At 35.5% G+C, this 20,154-nt stretch overlaps 1 protein-coding gene across 1 annotated transcript; it reads left to right on the top strand.

Annotated features, from left to right (window-relative positions):
• Positions 1-9,762: 9,762 nt before the first annotated feature.
• LOC140242155 (ras-related protein Rab-5A-like) lies at positions 9,763-18,195 on the top strand. Its single transcript, XM_072321920.1, has 6 exons — positions 9,763-9,807; positions 11,560-11,639; positions 14,989-15,070; positions 16,046-16,117; positions 16,661-16,877; positions 18,047-18,195. The coding sequence occupies exons 1-6, from the start codon at positions 9,763-9,765 to the stop codon at positions 18,193-18,195; spliced, it is 645 nt and encodes a 214-aa protein (XP_072178021.1).
• Positions 18,196-20,154: the final 1,959 nt, after the last annotated feature.

Genomic DNA, 20,154 nt, shown 5'->3' with positions numbered 1-20,154 from the left:
GTCACTCAGTATTATCACAGGATACGCGGATGCTCGTTCCCTCTCTTTGAAATCAGTCATCTACCTCTGCCAAATTTATGAATCCTGCTTTCGCACCTTTTTTTTGTACAATGTTCACTGATCGGAATTTGTCGTTCGGAATACCCTTCTACGGGAAATTTGATGAAAAATATCTATTACACAAAACGGCGGAATGGTGTCCTTAAAATCGCACTCGATTTCTTAATGTTATAAGACTTGAAAGTTGTAACATGTCTTCAGGGGGTTATCCCACGAGACCGACACCCACGAGTCATACGGCCCGTGAGACAGACATTGAAAATAGGTTCACGAGTTATACAGTTATACGAGTTGTCATACAGTCCATGAATTCAACACTAGGCAAATAAAACCCATGAGTTCCACACTTAAGGAAACGAGGTTCACGAGACCGAAACTATAGGCAAAGAAGGCCCGCGAGACCGATATAGTGTCGGTCTTGTGGGCTTTGCGTACTGGTCTCGTGAGCCTATTTTGTGTAGTGTCGGTCTCATGATTTTTTTTTTTTTTTTTTTTTTTTTGCGTAGTGTTGAACTCATGGGCTGTATAACTCGTGGGCTTATTTTACTTGATGTCGAGCCCTTGGGTTTGTTAAGGCCTACCTAGTGTCGAACTCCTGGGCTGTATAACCCGTGGGCTATATAATAATGTCGAACTCCTGGGCTGTATAACCCGGGGCTGTATAGCTTGTGAGCTGAATAACTCGTGGTTTGTATGACACGTGGGTGTCGGTCTTGTGACGTGCACCCGTCTTCACAACGCAGTCACATCAGTGTCAATCCCGCATCATAGTTATACTTTAAATCATCTGACAGCCGTCCTCTTGCTTTGTACTTAAACTAAATAAACTATACGTTGTATACACACAAAAAAGGAACTCTCCCATAACCAAAATGTCATAGCACTGTGACGAAAAAGTCTTCAACAAATATTGTAATCTATCACGTGCCTTTCTACAGTGAAAATTTACCTCTTGTCTGTACCCTGTGCTTACTCATGCATACCTCGACATTCATTCTCTCATCACACTGAAGTTATCATTATAATTGGTAAAAGTAAACATCTCTGCCAAGTTATTCGTTTGAAAGTTATCCATTTTGATTAGGAGAAATTATTTTCTAAGAGGTCGTAGGGCAATATTAGATAACGTCTATTCTTTAATCCAATGTAATCTAATGGATAATAATATTTTTCAGCTTCACTTAAACCCGAATTAAGGGAAGACCTATATGGATGTCAGAGGAACATTTTGTGAGCCTATGATGTCTTCATCTCATCTCGTATTTTCTATAGTGTTCCGTAGGACGTCTGACTATTTCCGCGAGAAACCGACAGTTTCTTCTTTATTGAGATAAAGTGGGGCTAAGAATCTTTTTTTATTTTGCTCTTGTTTGCTTGTTTGTTTTAAATTATGATCTATTTCCTGTCCTGATTGCGTACGTGTCTGTGTGTGTTTTCGTGGATTTGCTATTTGGGTTATAATCACAAGGGTTCCCTTTTGCCTTTTGCTAGTGATTTCCTGGGGGGCATTTCATGAAGGAACTTGTCGGATAAAATATCTGACAAGTCAATTATAACCGACAAGTTTTGAGAAATTCTTTAGTCTGATTGGCTGATTTCTCTGAACTTGTCGGATATAATTGACTTGTCGGACATTCTATCCGACAAGTTCCTTCATGAAATGCCCCCTGTTCTTTTGCTGTTACTCCCTTAAAATAATGCGTAAAATGGAATATAGCACAGAATGTATAGCACATGATATACTGACTCTTTGTTTTGATGTCACCTTTCCTAAAATAGAACAAACAGCGACAATTGAAAATAATATGTGTATTACCGCACCCTGTTGAACCCTCTCTTCGTGTATTGCTTTTCCATCCAGTTTCGTCATCTGCATCAAATAATGTGCGCAAAAGCAGACGTCGCGGTCATAGTTTACAACATAACATATAAGGTAAGTAATTAGTTTTAGAGCCATGAATAGTAATATACTAAAAAGCAATTAATATTAAGTGCATTAAGTTGTGTAATGTGCATCTTTGATTGTGATATTATATTTATCTTATGTACTTGACTAGGGAAGTATAAAAGCATACTGGCTATGCTAGCAATAGGGAAATCAAACTCTTTTCATGCAGGTTACAAGTTTGTCCAATTCCGATGCAATTTCATTTCACTCTCAAGACTGTTCGATCAAATAAACTGTATATTTGCGTTACTGAATATGATTGGACTGCAATGGAATTTAGATTAATCTAGCTCAACTTATCAAACTGATAATATTCAAAATGCATACGCATTTTCTCAGGTATTCAAACGTTAGTTTTGTTTTGTTTTTGTTTGTTTGCTTGTTTGTTTATTTTTACCTGACAGGGTGTCTCTAGAATCGAAGAATCAGTTAAGGAACCAAGATATTAATCTGTCAGTAGTTGTCCGTATGATTATGGTATAGATGAATGTAAACAACCCACTTTTTTATTTTTATTATGATTTATGTGTATTTGAAGGGCTCATTTGATAACGTAGAATACTGGATGAACGAGCTAAGGAAGAATGGTTCAGAAGATATTCCCATCTTTGTGATTGGAAACAAGTTGGACCTGAAATGCGAGCGGGTTGTGAGCTGGAAGTCGGCCAGGCAGTACGCACAAAAAAACAACGCTGTACACCTTGAGGCGAGCGCCAAAACTGGAGAGGGCATCTCGGAAATTTTCCAGGAAATATGTACGTTCTTCCTGGTGTTTTTGTTTAGTTTAGTTTTGTTTTGTTTTGAAGTGATAATTTAAGATGACGGTTATCGGTCTCATGCAATTCATTAGATTGTCATTTGAGCATAAAATATTATTGTGATCCATTGAAATAGGTATTTGGGAGTATAGTATAATAGTGTAATAAAAAAGGCTGTCTCCATTACTTTCCATCTTGAGATCGAGTGGTACATTGTACTATGTACATCTGTCTATTATTATACAAATGATACACAGGACAGAGTGGATCGGTGAGAATCGGTGATCCCAGCTTTGTTACATTTTCTACGTCGCAGGTGCAGCACTGGCAAAAACTTCAAGAGCGAAAAGCGGCAACCTTGCCCGGGTCAACAGTCAGCATGGTCAAAGAGAAAACAGCGCTCGTGGTCGTCGATGTCGGATAAGTTAGCGCATCAAATCAATAAAAGGGCAAATACCAAACGTGATTTTATCTATAAGAGGTCAAGAAGAAAGAATTTTCCTACATTACATTTGGAGCATTCTCCATCTTGTATAAACTATGTATCAATATCCCGTTATAAGGTTGCATGACTCTCTCTTTCACATTACAATTCTTAAAATTCTATAATAGACGAAACGGAAAGAATTATTACAGCTTTTTGAAATCACTCACTCACTCACCCACTCACTCAATCAATCAATAATCAATCAATCAATCAAGCAATCAATCAGAACAGTTTCTTACATAATAGTCATATTGGAAAAAAAAAACTGTTGAGGACTTTACATTAGAGCAGATTTAATTGAATGTCCATTTTCTCCTCTTAGTTATCTTTATTTCAGTGTTCAAATTTTATGATATCTCTAAACAAATATACATTTGTTTGTCTCATTTTTAGGCAGATTGGAACAAAAATTCACGTCTGAAACATTTTAAGGGTAAGCTGAACTCGACGAAAATTTAGTTACAGCTGTCGAGTGATTTCTGACTCTTGTCATTTAGTGCCCGATTTTTTCAAACGTTTAATGCCCGATTTGTCCTCTCTATAAGTCATTCAAAGTTTCAGAACTTTGAGCCGTCCGACGAACGTAGGTTTGAACGATATTAGTGGTAAAAAGTATATTCTCTGTGCCCCATACATGCCATAATTATGTTACTCATTTACTACATTAGCACATCATGAGTTTTGCAAACGCTTAAAATACGAGCATGAATTCGAAGGAAAAATAGAGACAGAAACAAACGTAGAACTACACCTGTATTTGATATTGGTAGCCCTTACATAACAAGGTATAAAATATGTAATAATGTATATAAATGAATTTATTCTCTGACACTAAACAGCTGAACCTAGTGATAGAATTATGTACAAACAACTCTCACACATATTATTATGCACAATTTGTGCACATATTATGCGCACAAACATACGTATAGTATACATGAATATTATATATGAATATATATATATATATATATATATATATATATATATATATATATATATATATATACATATATATATATGTGTGTGTGTGTGTGTGTGTGTGTGTGTATGTATATTTCGTTTATACATTGTCATATGAGAGGAACGTAGCTTTCCATAATGATATATGCGTCGCTGAAATATTAATGAATTCTAAGGGAGAAGAATATTTATTTCCCCAATTTCTCATTCGTTTAAATCAGGAGAATAATCCAGAGTATTGTTAATACAACCAATACAGATTTCCTTTCCTAAAATGGATGTTTAATGAAATGCTGTAAAAGAACTATATTTACTGTTTATATCTCCTGAATTGCTAGAAAAATAGTTCATCTCACACTTTAAGAATTGTTTGATATTCATGATGTTATTTATAACACATTGTTTGGCTTCAGAAAAGAAAACACTGCACATCTCATTGAAAAAGCTGTCAAAGCTTTAGATGAAGTCCAGCATACACCAGGTGTGTTCCTGGACCTCTCTATCGATCACAACATTCTTCTTCATAAATTATATCATTATGATAAAAGTTGGAAGACCTCGGAGTAGTTCCGGAGCTCCCTTCAGAACAAAAAACAATTTGTTTCGATTAATGGCCGCTGTTCTTCACAGCAAGATGTAGTTTGTGGCGTCCCCCAAGGCAGCTTATACTTGGCCCATTGTTATTCATTCTTCATATCAACGACATTAAAAATTCCTCTGAATTTTTTCGTTATGCTGTTTGCGGACGACTCAAACGTTTTCCTTTCGCACTCAGACCCTGGCATTTTGGTTGATACATTAATATTTACACCTTGAAAAATTTACTTTCGTCAATTTTTACATTGATTAGCATTGAACCTTCAAAAAAGTATGATTTTCAGCATGTCACTTTACATAGCCTACCCACAGATTACCTTAGATGGCGGTCTGGAAATTCGCGTCTACTGCATTTTTAGCACTAACCGTAGACAATGAACTTTTTGAAAACCTCATTTTCATAGTGTATTCCGAAACCCATGAATCATCAATAAAGTAGAATTTTTCATTCACCCTTCTAATGTACATTCGAATAGAAGATCTCCTGCTCTCCTTAAATAATTGTATTTTGGCGTGATGTCAAAAACATTTAGCTTATCTTGATAATTCTCTAACGGAAAAAAAAACCCTACTTTTTTTTCATCTTATCAATAATCATAATACTTATGAAGGGAATGCATTTTACAGGCTCTGCTTTTCATCTCTCCTCCATTTTAAATACATTGTCATTATTTTTTGTGTAAATATCAAGAATCTAGGCTTTATAACTTATTGTTTGTTTGCATTATATTTCGATATAGATTATGTACAATATCCTGTATGTTTTGCATGATACGTTTGTACACTTACATTCTTTGTTGGAAATGAAAATGAATAAATGAAATGAAATCAAACTAAATTGAAATTACTTCCTTGATTGTACACAGAAACTTATATTACTTAACTACTTGACGCTGTATGTATGTATCATATATGATTCATGATATTCGAAAAAACAAAAACACTATGCAACAACTTGTGATTTGTTGAATTTGAAAATGAGGAAGAAAACGGTATAAATGAATAAAATGAAAATAAAGGAGATTAAACTGACTTTGTAGTTCATACTGGTCTTTTCAAACAAAGGTCACAATTGCACTCCCCATGGAAGACTGCGTCCTCAATGCAAAAGACCCTTTCCTTACATGCTGCTGTTCAAGTACTACTATTTTGTTGTTTTCTATACGTTTACTCTTTATTCTTGTCACACGTATTTAACGACTAACTTCTTCTTTTCATATGCGATTATTGTATATCATTATGTTTAGGCCCCAAAGTCCTATCATAACACTATGTAGTTTATATTGTTTTCCATATTATGTATTGATTTGTATTGTGCAGAATTTGTCAAACGATGTTTTCATAGTTTCAAAAAAAAAAACGCAGAAAAAAATTAAACGAGAAGAAAATGAAGTCGTTCACATCCGTTGCAAACAGCATAAAACGTGCCAATGAGTTCAAGATGTTTATAGTCTATCTATCTCAGTGTAATCTGAGTCAGAGAAAGTGGATTAAGAAGAGCCCGCTTGATTGGTTGCAAAGTTGAAAATAAATAAAGCCAACGCAATTAATTTCGAATTTCAACTTATAAAGGCTCTAAAACACTAAGTACTCTGAAATTGCTGCCGAATGCAAACTCTTTAATATTGTGGTTATTTCTAAAAACTTACTTTTATTTATGCGTTTTGGCATTACAAGTAATGATATTAATTATATCTATTAATTTTTACTTCAAGATTTTTTCCATATCTTAAGAGTTATCAAACCGTAAATCAATTTTTAGTACAACTACGAAATTAAAGGAACGAGATTTGAAAAATGGAGTAGGAACGAATTGTTCTTCCTTGAAGTCATGCGCAACATCGCCGAGAAGTTATGTACTTTTGAAGCAAATGGTTAGGTGCTTTGAAAAAAGAAAAGAGAGCATCAGTTATCACAACCACGGCGTTCTCAAAGAAGAAAAGACTTATCTCTTGCTGCTCTCCTCCAAAATGTGAGCAACAATGAATTTGAGCAACTTGAACTGAAGCAACAAATCCAACTGCAGTGTAGAAATTATACTTTTAACCGTAAAAAGTAGAAAACAGGAGACAGAAGATGCTACAGCGGAGTTCTCTCTTCAAAAGATTTAAATTTCAATACACCAAATCTGAAGAAAGGAAACATACCAAATTCTAAAGAAGAACGTATTCTCATTTCGTTTCGATTATCAGATTTCGAGGATGTGTGTATAATGTAATATATACATATATGTATATGTATATGTATATACATATATATATATATATATATATATATATATTCTATTATGTGTTTATTTTATGTATATTTTATCATGTATAACCTTGAATTCCCCCCCAAATTGTTTGAAATAAAGTTTATTATTTAATTCAGAGTTTTACCGTTTTTCTTCTTCTTTAACTGCTCTCTTGGAGATGTAGGCTCGAAAGTGGCTTTGAATGTTGGGATAAGGAGGCTCAAGAGATTTTATCACAACAGTTTTAATTCCTTTGAAATTAGGTTTAAGCTATACTTATCCTATATTTTAAGTATGTGTCAAACTGAATCTGCCTCACAGATGGGAAGACAATTGATTTATATCTCATTGCATAATGACAAAACTCTCTAAGGAAGGAAACTTGAGCAAAGATTGATGAAACAAAAATAGAAATTACTCGACTGGTCGTGTTTGGGCAATGATCCACCATCAATTTATAAGGAACTATAGACCGATATGATTTTGACAGAGGTCACTGATTCATCAAAACAATATATAATTATATACAGATTTATCTATTCGAATCATACCTCGTAGCTCAGGGGCTAAATTGCATATAACATTACAAATACTATGTACAGACAAATTCAAACCTTCAGAGAGTTACTGTAATTGGAGCATGCACGTATGATAGAAATGAGTGAGAAAATCAATAGGTTAAGCAATATCCAACTTAAAACTACACGATAAAGACACATTATACACTAATGAGACCTGAAGAAGTTACTTTTGCGACAGGTTTGTCGACGCCATCTCACCATTTTCCTAATAAGACTGCAAAACATTTTATTTAAGACAATTTCACATTACTGATGAAAGAAAAATAACATATCTTGAAATTTGATTCCACAACCCCCAAATATATTAAATATTTTTATATAACTTTTTTAATCAAATTTCATTCGAATGTCCAGATTATCTCATAAAGCAACCTAAAACGCTAAATAAAATGTGAAAAAAAAATATTCATGACTTCTCGTAAATTGTACTCAAATCAATCTCAGGTTAGACTGATGCCAGGTATCGATCCTCTATCACTGAACGTCATGCATCAATGGTGTAAGTTTTCCGCGCCTGCTATCATTGTGCCTATTTAGTCAGAAATGACTTTAGTTGAGGACATGCTTGGAAGGTATGCATGTATACTGATCGCACAATACAGGACACTGAACCATATTCTGATAGGTATAAGTAAATGGTGTGAGTATACACAACAAGGTCACAGATCAGAGTGTATAAGCTGGCGGAACTATATTATGCACAGACATCATTAAGAGAATTCTCGATCTGTAATCTCAGTCGTTAAACGCGAGTGCCTGATGGTATTATGAATCACGTGACCATGCACGGGCATTGATATTTGCCATAACCGTGCAAGAACGAACGAAAAGACATGAGAATTCTTTGGCATTCTGTTCTATACATGCAATAAGTCCCGATTAAATCTAATCGAATATTTTTATCACTGTTATATTTGAGACTGCGTGTAATTCGTTCCAGGCCACAGATTTAGAGTGAAGACTTCTTCTAGACGATGCGAAATAAAACTTCGTCCCTCCGGTGGATCATGGAAACTGACTCTTGAATGAGTTGATTTGCTGCCACCAACGACAAGATGATAAGTCTATTCGTTGCGGAGTGGAGAATTTCATATTAAAATGATAACGGCATGAAATACAACATGCAGCATTTGGAAGACATGGTAGCTGGCTAGAAGATAAATCTATACATTGTTTATATATTTTATAGATATCTATTGAAAACTCTGAGCAAAGATTATGGGTTGTCATTGGGATTCGAACCCGAGACCACCGGATTGCTAGACCGGTGCTCTATGAAGACCGACTGAGCTGTAGAAAGCCCTAGTACAGTGCTTGTCACATGACCCTTGATTCTCAATGCTTGTGTGGTCAGAAGCTATAGTGTACTAGAGTTTTCTATAGCTGCAATTGGTATAGAGCACCGGTCAAGCTATCCGGAGGTCTTTGGTTCTAATCTCGATGGAAAAACATTTTCTTTGCTCAAAGTTTTCGCTATTTTGTCATTCGTTTCTGGTCATTTTTCCTTTTCTTTGTTTTCATAGCCTAGGTATACCTTAACCTAAGATATCTCTATTTTCAACAGCATAATAGCCGTTGGTAATACCGGTACTTACTCTGCCTCTGCAACACATTATGGATGCAGTGCACCTCTGTTTTGTTTTATGAATCGAAATTTTCATAAATATATCAAGGCAATCAAAAATAATGAGCAAATTAAGATTCTAATCGCTTTGCCTACACAATTCATGTTATTCTACTGTTGCTTTGTGACAAATATGATTATACATTAATCTAAACAACAGATCAGTAATGATGATTAAAATAATAACGTATATTTTTCATGATTGAACATCATGAGGATTCTTCTATTGTATGAAATACTTTCTATTTTGTAGTATTGACCTCATGCTGGTTTTTAAAACACAAAGTCCCATTCATGTTTCCTCTCGTTGTTTGCCAGTTATTATTTGCCTGGAGTCCAACGTATCACATAGGACAAAGTGTAAGAAGAATAAAGATTTGGGTTTTCCCTTCAAGCTTCGAACAACAGTCATGAATGTTGGACTTTGGTATGTTCGAAACACTGGGCCTTTATACAGATCACGACACTTGTGGGACTTTCTTGTACATGTATTCGGCCGACAACTACTATGGGTGAGGCTAATGAAAACGTCTTTAAGGTGTGCCTTTTCGGAGTGAGTAGAACAAGGCTTTCTTTTCGAATCATTTATGTTTACTTTATTTGAACAGACTCACTTCATCTCTCCCGAAAAAAAAGGAAATGTCTGGAGAAGTTACATATTTATGATTATTATTGTTACAATTTTGTCATTGTTGCATGTTACTTTTACGTAGTATACAAGTACTATTACTGATAGATATATATTTTCAGTATTTTGCCTCTCGTTATACTTGTCGTATAAAACTAGATGATATTATTGTTTATTGTTCTGTTCTTAACTGTGTAATGAGTGTAAAATGAGTTCATATCATGGCTGGATAATCTACTTGATTTGTGTGCTTGCCCCATTTTTCACTCTTTGTGTTAAAATCTCCTCAATTAACCTTGTATGTATATAACATGTGTGTGTGTGTGTGTGTGTGTGTGTGTATGTGTCTATGTGTTTATATACATAATATATCACTCTGTGCCTTTAAAAAAAAATCAATGTTTACGTTCCACTGGAGATTTTTCAACAACATTTCAAGATCAGATCGCTCGTTTCTGTTCAAAACCCATTTCTATTCATTTTTTAAAACACATTTCAATTGCCTCAAATGATTTACTGTTATTGTTGGGGTGAACTAGCTGTGGTTCTGCCAAAATCAATCCCCTTTTGCTTTTACAGAAACTTGCAGTATACGAACTATCACAATTTCCATTATCACTGTTTCACGATTTAAAGACTCTCAAAATCACTGATACATATTGTGGCAAATTGCAATATTTATGTATGAATGCACTCATAATTACCTCCACAAATTTAGCTCAAAATCCAGCATTCACCGTTATCCTATCCGTCATGCAACTGATTATCATTCGATAACTCCCAAACCCATCATAACACAAAAATCCATAAGACAATATGGACCTAATGTTTGGAACCATTGTCTGAGGGTCTTAGACGCAGTGCCTCTCTTTGTAGTTTTAGATCATCTTACACAAAAAACAACAACAACAACAACAAACAAACAACACTTTTTAAAACTAACTAGGCCCTATCATTCGAATAATTATCCCCTTTTGTTATTCACTGTACACGTCAGTAATATCTCCACTGTTGTTGCTAATTTAACTATTCAAGCTCGAATGCTCAATAGAATTCCCAGGTAACAATTTACTTTTTGAATACTATTAGAAGACCACTACAACCCTTCAAACACTGTTATTAATCTCTTTTCCCCCTTCTCTCTACTTCAGGTATCCCCTTCTTTGTCCTTCGTATTTTTCTTGCTGTACGCCTATGTTTAGCCTAATGTATTCCATCAACTACACATGTAAGATTTCAGGTTGAAGCGTTTCTTTTTGTTTTGTCCTTCGTCCTTCTGTTCCAATCAGAACTTTGATATTTCTTATGTATCATGTTATCCGAGGCCGTCATCTCAGTCAAGCACATTACTTACTGATAACGGTCTCCTCCACTTGTACCTCAAAACATTGGATTGTTCATACGTGTGTCATTTTCTTCTGTGTACCTGTATGTCAATATGTTACGATTAGGATTAGAAGTCTCTGATTTTGTCATTTTCAGTGTGTATATTTTGTGTGAATTTTTGTATATTATTGTACAAGTGGACTGATAAAGACTGAAGCTGAAAATGTGATAAAGCGAGTGAAGGTAAAGCCTTAAAAACGTTTTTGTTTTTTGTCTTTAATCTCTGCCTTGATTTATTTTCATTCTGAGTTCTGTTTTCTGTTTCTTGTCATATTCTCTCTTCATCCTCAGAAAATCTATGTGGGGAAAACAAGTATAGTAAGTCGATTCATCTCAGGAAAGTTTCGAGAAAAGTACGAAACCACTATCGGGTGAGGCTATTTGTTAAGTTTTTTTTGTTTTGTTTTGTGTGTGTGTGTGTGTGTGTGTGTTTGCTTGCGTGTAGGAGCTTTGTTTTGTTGTTTTCTTTTTCAAAAGCGTATGCGTTTCTATACCATTGTTATTATAGTTATGATCTTTATAGCAATATATTAACAATAATGTGATTATCAAAAATGATTCTGATTAGTAATATCATTTTTTTTTTTCGGAGTAGCCTCTCAGTTTGAAAAGTGTTCCTTGTAGTCTATAACAAGACACATGAAAATCACTCAAGAACTAAAGGCACATGCATTTGAGCAAGCACAGTGATATCCAAGAAGTCAACGATACACTTACATCCAGTTAGAATGAACAGACAAAATAATGCAGGAGTCTGTCATTTTCAGGAGATGAAACGAAAAGAAAATAGAAAGATACACAGAAATGAGCAATTTGCCATTGAAATTTGTCTTGTGCTAAAATGGAATCTCGTGAATCGAGTGAGGGAGGGGAGAAAGAAACAACTTGAGAGTTAAAAATTAGTGCTCAAAGTAATGGTTGAAGTGAATCACACCTTTACTAACGCATTACTGAAGATCAATGAAAATATCTGATAAGAGTAGACAATGTTCATCTACGTGTTGTGTACACTGGACATTGCGTCAGTGATCTTGTGGGGTGATGTCCGTTATTCCGAAGGTTAGTTAATCAGAAAATAAATAGTGAACATTCATAAAAAAAAGTATACCTTACTCTATTTTCGGTTTAACAGACCTTCTGAATAACCGACCGTGCATGTTTTCGTGCTTCTATGGACGTACGCAAGGGATGATGACTCCCATGTGTTAATGTTGAGTGTGTGTGTGTGTGTGTGTGTGTGTTTGTGTGTGTTTGTGTGTTCGTTTGCTGGTTTATGAGATGGAATATAGTTTTGGAGTTTGCAGATAATCGTATCTTTCAGAATTAAATGGGTAAGTAATTTAAGAAGTAATAGACCAAAGTTTGAGAAAACCTGATGTATGTGACTTTCGGTGTCATGTAAAAATTTTAGAGGTACACATGTCAGGTAAATATGTCAGAGGTAAAGTACTGTCAAAGTTATGAATTCAGGGGGTAAAAATGTCAGAGGTAAATCATTTTCCAGAGGTAAAAACGTCAGGGGTAGAATGTAACAGGTGATTATGTCAGAGGTAATAATGTAAGAGGTACTAATGAAAGAGGTAACAATGTCAGAGGCATATAATATGTCGGAGCTAGATTAACTAGCCACCCAGGCCCAAAGATATTTAACAGTCGATATGGAATCTAAACGGCAAGTTGAGGAATATTTAGGGAAATATGCTTAAGATTTAGAGTATTCTATCTATGAAAAAAAGGAACGTGTCGTCACTGTCTATATCTGGTCTTGATTCTGGACCATTTTACATGCTCCATGTACAGTAGTCAAGAGATGGAGCCCTTGCAATACGACGCGGTAGATATTTACACCGTCTGCTATAACATACCGCAAAATTGAAAACAGTACAAATTAGAGACTTAAAGGATTGCGGATGAAAGATTCATAATTGGGGTGTTGGCATCGAGTTCTAGCTTCCAATAGTTTACAGTCGCTGTAAAGTCTATTCATTCTCGATTGAATCTCCGCTGAAGCAAGCGGGTTATTAGTTCTCTGCTTCGAAGGTTCGCTATCCGAAAATGAAATAAGGTTCATATTCCGAAGGTTCGTAATTCCCAAAAATGAAATAAGGTTTGTTATTCCGAAGGTTCGTTAATTCGATGACAAACTAAGGTTCAGTATTCTGAAGATTCGTTAAAATCCGAAACGAAATACGGTTCGTTAATCCGAAAATGAAGTAATCCTATTATTATTACAACACGATATTACGTAATGAAGACACGAGCTCACTAACTACATACACACAGAATATTGTATTAACACACACGCAACCACACACGATACATATACTTATTACAGAGCTGAAATACAATTTTTAATCTGTAAAAGAACTACCCCACCCCCATCCGTGTGACACCCTTCCCCTTTTCCATTATCATCAGGATGAACCATTCATGACATAGAAACCATGATTATATGAGTTCACTTAAAGGGGAAAACGTCACATATTATTCAATATTCGGATTAAGGAACTTTATTTCATTTTCGTTTAAACGAACCTTCGAATAACGAATACACCCAAAACCCATCATACACCCATCACTCTTTAACATTTCAATTGTCGATTTCTTTATAGTATATTAAATTTGACCTCGGACATCTATATCATTTATTTTGTCGTGTTTGTATAGTCGACGAACAAAGTCAATGCCTATCTTAATCTTCTTCTCTGCTTTGATATCATGGTCAAACTATTGTGTCAAATTCTTTTTATAGGTCCATGAATACCCCGATTGCATGCTCTTTTTTTTTTTTAAAGAAACAAAGTCTACCATATTGTCATACAAATTTGTACATGCGGTCGAGCGGTTTGTTTAAAGCCAAATTGACTGATGGGAATCAATAGGTTAATACTTTAGTATATATATATATATATATATATATATATATATATATATAATATGACACGTATAATTTTTTTCCAAGATTTTGGATATGGTGAGTAAATTAAATCAATATTAAACTGTAATAACTAAGGAGGAATCATATTTTAATAAACTGAATCAACATTAGCAATTTCAAGAAAATACGGAAATGAACCCGGTGAAAGTGCGAAATTAAAAATATGACTTAATGGAGTAGCAACATAGTAAATAATAATTTTCAATAAACGTACATTTATGTTATGTAATGCCCCGCGGATTTACTTAACTTGAGCTGTTAAGATATAATGATTATTTCATAATTTTCATTATCATTATATTTAGGTTGAGAAATAATGAATATTGGAGGTCACCATTATGTCACCTTCTTGCCAATAACAAAGTATATGTCAAGGAATGCTTAATATTGTTTAAACATTCAGTCCTCGTTGTCTTGGCTTCTCAACCTGATCAAGGTCCCTGCTGGTAGAATTTTCAGAAGTCGTCCTCTCGTCTATTCCTCCTTAATAAGTGGGTCAGGAGGCTTCAACACGCCTTCTCACTGCACGTATAAAGGTTCTGTTCAGCAATCTTTGCGTAAAACGTGCAGTTGCCGTCTTGTACTTGTGAGCTTATATTCAACCATATAGCTGAGCATATACTTCGAGCACAGACAGTCAATAATGGAGTTCATCACGGAGCAAACAAGAATTTAAAAAAAGTAACTATGTTTGTCAAAAAATGCAATGATGTTACTGTCAATACAACTGTTGTGTAATTCAGGCTGATTTTCTGAAAATGACTTCCATTTTTTCCTTCCAGAGCTGCTTATTCTCGGACAAACGTGTACTACCAGGACACAGCGTATCATCTGGGAATATGGGACACCGCTGGACAGGAAAGAGTAAGTAAAAATAATGCATCCACCTTTTCATGTAGAATTTAGTCCTCGATATTGTCACATTTCTCCTCTTTCTTCTTCATCTAAGAAATTTATGGTAGAGCCATGCAGCTTGCGGTATCACCTCCCTGGAGGTAGACAGTCATCAGTGTAAAATATTTAAAATTTCCCCGATATGATATTCACAGCGTGAAGTAACATGACAGAATCGATGTTGCACCGGTCAGAAGTTTATCATTATCATTGTCATCTTAAAGGGGATGGCTAGTAACTGATCAGTGGGAATCAGTGGGAATGCTGGGGGATGATTGTTCCAATCTTTGTGGGATCTATTGTTGTGTGAAACTTGTTTGCTTCAGAATGGTCTCATATTCAAGTAATGTGCAGTTTAATGCCCCGTCACTGTACAGGCATGCTAACCTGGAAACATTAAACTGCGCATTACTTGAATATGGGACCATTCTGAAGCAAACAAGTTTCACACAACAATAGATATATAATATGCCCTTAAATGAATCCCACAAGGATTGGAACAATCATCCCCCGAGGATTGGAACAATCATCCCCCAGCATTCCCACTGATTCCCACTGATCAGTTACTAGCCATCCCCTTTAAAGTCAAGTGCAAAGCCTCTCCATGCTCACATCGACGTTAATAGATATTACTTGTCTTGATATCTATCACACAAAATCAAAGTGTCAATGAAATCGGACTCGAAATAAGAATGGTGTAAAAAAGTTCTTAATGTAACAACCGATTTATTATTACGATGATTATAACCGTGATTAATGAAGCCATCACATCACATCATTCTGTCCTTATGCCTTGCGCGGGAAACTATACATGTCCAAAAGAGCAACCCACTAAATCAACATCGTCCGCTTTTCCTTGAATAAACGAATAAACGATTATAATGTATGACAACATCGCGCCCTGTCGAACTCTCTGTGTACGTGTCGTATTACTCTCCCATCCAGTATCGTACAATTGCTGAAATAACGTACAGGAAAGCAGACGTCGGGCTTTTAGTTTACAGCATAAACGATAAGGTAAGAAATTAATTTTACACCTATAAAATGGTAATATACTCAGAAGTCATTGATAAATTTGCATTTTTGTAACGTGTATACATTGATGGAATCTATGAATTTATAATGTGGTGATATCATAAGAGGTGGTATACGTGTACTTGAGGAAGGAAACATAAAAACATGCTGGTTATCACCAAATATAATAATGAGGGCATCTGAAATCTTTCCATGCGCCATGTTTGTCCTATTCCGATGCCATAGAATTTCCCTCCCAACACTGTCTGAATGCTTTAAACTGTAAATTTACGCTACTGTGCATAACTGGACTGCAGTGGAATTTAAATCAATCACAGCTGAACGTATCGCATTGACACATTTCGAAATATATACGCTTTTCATCAGGTATTGAAACGTTATATAACACACTGGGTATGTCTTTAGAATAAGTAATTCTTCGGGACCATGATTCTTTCAGTAGTCGTCTCGACAATATGGCATAGATGAATAGGTCTATAGACAACTCACCTTTTTATTTTCTCTATGAATTATATGTATTTGAAGAAATCATTTGATGACGTAGACTACTGGATGAACGAACTAAGGAAGAAAGCTCCAGGAGATATTCTTATCTTTGTCATCGGAAACAAGTCGGACCTAGAATCTGAGCGGGCGGTGAGCCGGAGTTCGGCCGAGCAGTACGCACGACAAAACAACGCTGTGTATCTCGAGTCCAGCGCAAAAACAGGAGAGGGCATCTCGGAAATATTCCAGGAAATATGTACGTTCTCGTTCGTCTTTCTTTTAAAACGATGCATGATAACAGTTATTAGTCTCATGCAATTCGTGAGATTGTAATATTGCGCCATATTTGTTTAGTACTAGAAACAGGTATTTTGGAATATAGCGGTATAATAGAAAAGGAAATTGACATTATATAGACGGGAGACCTGGAGATCAAGTGGCACTCGGCATGTACATTGATCCATATATAAAGCTTTTTTTTTTTTTATTTAACTAAAAATCATATAGGCCTAATGGTGCAACGGATATTAATTTGATATAACAAAGCAAACCTGAAAGCAACTATGAAGGCCATTAAGCATTCCAAACAGGTTTGTTGCTCATCAAATCATTATTATTAAGTAGTCTAATGAAACGATTATCTCACACAGTGGTGTAGATATCAAGTAGATTTGAATAAAATTTAAACCCGTGTGATTTAGCACAAACGCCACTATATTCATGTATGATCCAACCCTCAAGAACCAAATTATAACTACTCTGCGTCAAAAGCGATAAAGGAATCAGTTCAGACATCTCTACTTTGTTGAAATAATAAAGTTCTTATATATATATGGGCCAGAAGAATTTCATTTTTATCATTTTTATATAGGGCCTACTTGCTTTGTTAACCTAACCCTCGTTTTCTTTTCTTTTTTTTTTCATTTGTAAAGACCATAAAATTCCGATTTTGCATGTAAAAACAACTTCATTTTTATTTTACACTACCTCGGTTGATTATGCTTCTCTTGGGGTAGACCTATGAGTTCTTGTGATTAAAGTGAAATGTTCTCGTGTAAAATATTTTTGATGCTTTGTGCTGATTAAAGGTTAAAAAAAGGCTATTACAGCAATACATTCGATAACGAAAATCAATTTCCCTTTTCACCGATCAATCACCAATCTAATTCTTTCGTAGCCTTTTGGAAAGGCAGCTCGCTATACTTGAGGACACGCACACAGCGAGCAGTGGACTCGCACACACAGCGCGCGAACGGCGACTTGCGATCGCTGCGTGCGTGCGAGTCCACTGCTCGCTGTGTGCGAGCCCATATTGCGAGCTGCCTTTGCAAAAGGCTAATTCTTTCGGGACCATCACGTCAAGATTATGTCACAATAATGCCAGAGTCACGTGATCAAAACTTTGTTACATTTCCCACGTAACAGGTGCAGCACTTGCAAAAACTTCAAAAGAGAGAAACTATAGCTATCTTTCCCGGCGGGAAGAACATACTATTCGTCTTGGTTCGTCCGTCAACAGTCAGCATGGCCAAAGAGAAAATACAGCTCGTGGTTGTCGATGTCGGAAAAATTAATTAGCACACCGAATCAAGAGAGTTAAACCCAAACGCAATTATGTATAAGGTGTCTATAAAAAGCAAATTCCAACACGTGTCGGTATTCATATTACGTATTGCGGCATATTTCATCATGTAATAGTATGTATTAACATCCCATTACCTATATCATATAGTATGGCAGAGAACAACCTTTACGGGGTAATAACGGAATTGAGTACAAGTTGTGGACGATCTCACTTTACATTCAATAATATGTTTTGTTTTCTTCTTCCTTTTCTTGTTTACGGGATCTAGTTCTCATTGTCCAACTTTCTGGTATTCAATACAATTTATTTCAATTCATTTATTCGACATGCAAAAAGAGTACACAATTTTAGAGACATTTTTAGGTACATGTTAACATGTTTTATTCAGAACTGTGAATTTAAACTACATTGTAAAGGAAATCTCAATTTTCAAGCCCCAGGCATTTGCGTGATTTCCTTTGACTCCTTTGACTCTCTGTAGATATTTGGAATGTGATCATGAAATTGATAAATTGAATTGAATTGAATTGAATTGAAATACACAAGTTCACCTCCACATATTCCATATCACGTTAACAGGGAAAACAGTAGAAAGAGATTTTAAAAAAGTATGCATACATAGCACGTGAGGGAATCAAAAAAAGGCCATAATAAGAGACCTATAGCGGTCGATTCTCTTACATCTGATGCAAATTGCAATCAAAAGAAAAATATGTTTGTATATAGATTCGAACTACAGGGTATGAAAATACACCAAGTAGCAAATAAGAAAGGAGGACAACACAAAGAAGAGGAGGGCATGTTATGACAAAGATTACTCTATTGCGCTTTGGATCAAAGCATTTTAAATCTATGTTGAAAATTGCTGAAGGTGTTGGACATGATTGTATTGATAAAAGCCGGTAACTCAATCCAGCCAATACTTTAAGGGGAATTCACCCCAAATATACAGTCAGACCGCAGCACCCGATAATTCGCTCGTATTTATTCAACTCGTATGCAAGCCCGCTCGAGGCTCGCATACGTAATGAGCTGCGTAAGGGGATTTTGTCCTTTCCCTTTCGGCAACAAAAATACACTTCATATTCACAAATTTGGTATCAAATTCAAGGAAAATATGTAAACTATCGTCACATGTTACTCAAATTATTGTAAATGAAAAATATCATAGCGTAATTTTGAGCTTGAAAATGATAAAAAAAAAAGTAATTCGTGCAGTACACGTTCAAGACGTAAAAAAATACCAAATTCACCTTGCGTCTCAATGAAAATGCTTTATTTGGTAGTCCATCTACTAATCTTTGTATCCATGTAAATATCTTGACAATTTGTTGCTTAATCCGGTCAGGAACCAGTAAAATATACATCGATGTCAGTGCTGATCAGCTTGAAACCGTGCAATCTCAAGAGTAAGCTCTCCCATTGGACAGCGCTTGCATTCAGTGCTTCCATTACGTCATTACGCTGCCACATATAAGTTTCATGCCACTTGCGGTTTCTTGGCACGCGTGTAGTTCAAGCCAAGTTCAAGTGCTGAATGCAAGCACTGTCCAATGAGAGAGCTCTTTCGCGCCACTGTACACTTTGTGTGGAGCATACTTCCGGCTTACGAGTGAATTTTGCAGACATTTCAAAACGGAAAAACTAGTATAAATCATGCTTGCCTCTCCTTGACTCCAATATATGATGAGCATCTAAGTTTCCTCTCTACGAAAAAGCCAAAATCAGAAACAACAGTTTCTTAATCCGGTCAGGAACCAAAAACGAACTTTAGACGACAAAATCTTCCGTGAAAAGCAGGTAAAATTTACGCAAATTCAACTGATTATATAGTCATGATAAGATCAGATGTTGTACGCAAATTTAGTATCAAAATAAAGATCAAAGTCTGGAGAACAATTTACCGTGACTTGTAGCCATGACGAATGTATGTACAAGTCGCTACACT

Source organism: Diadema setosum, chromosome 18 (genome assembly GCF_964275005.1).
Source record: "Diadema setosum chromosome 18, eeDiaSeto1, whole genome shotgun sequence".
Taxonomy (NCBI): domain Eukaryota; kingdom Metazoa; phylum Echinodermata; class Echinoidea; order Diadematoida; family Diadematidae; genus Diadema; species Diadema setosum.
The sequence above is the reverse complement of the archived record's forward strand: the minus strand, read 5'-3'. Positions and strand labels throughout refer to the sequence as shown.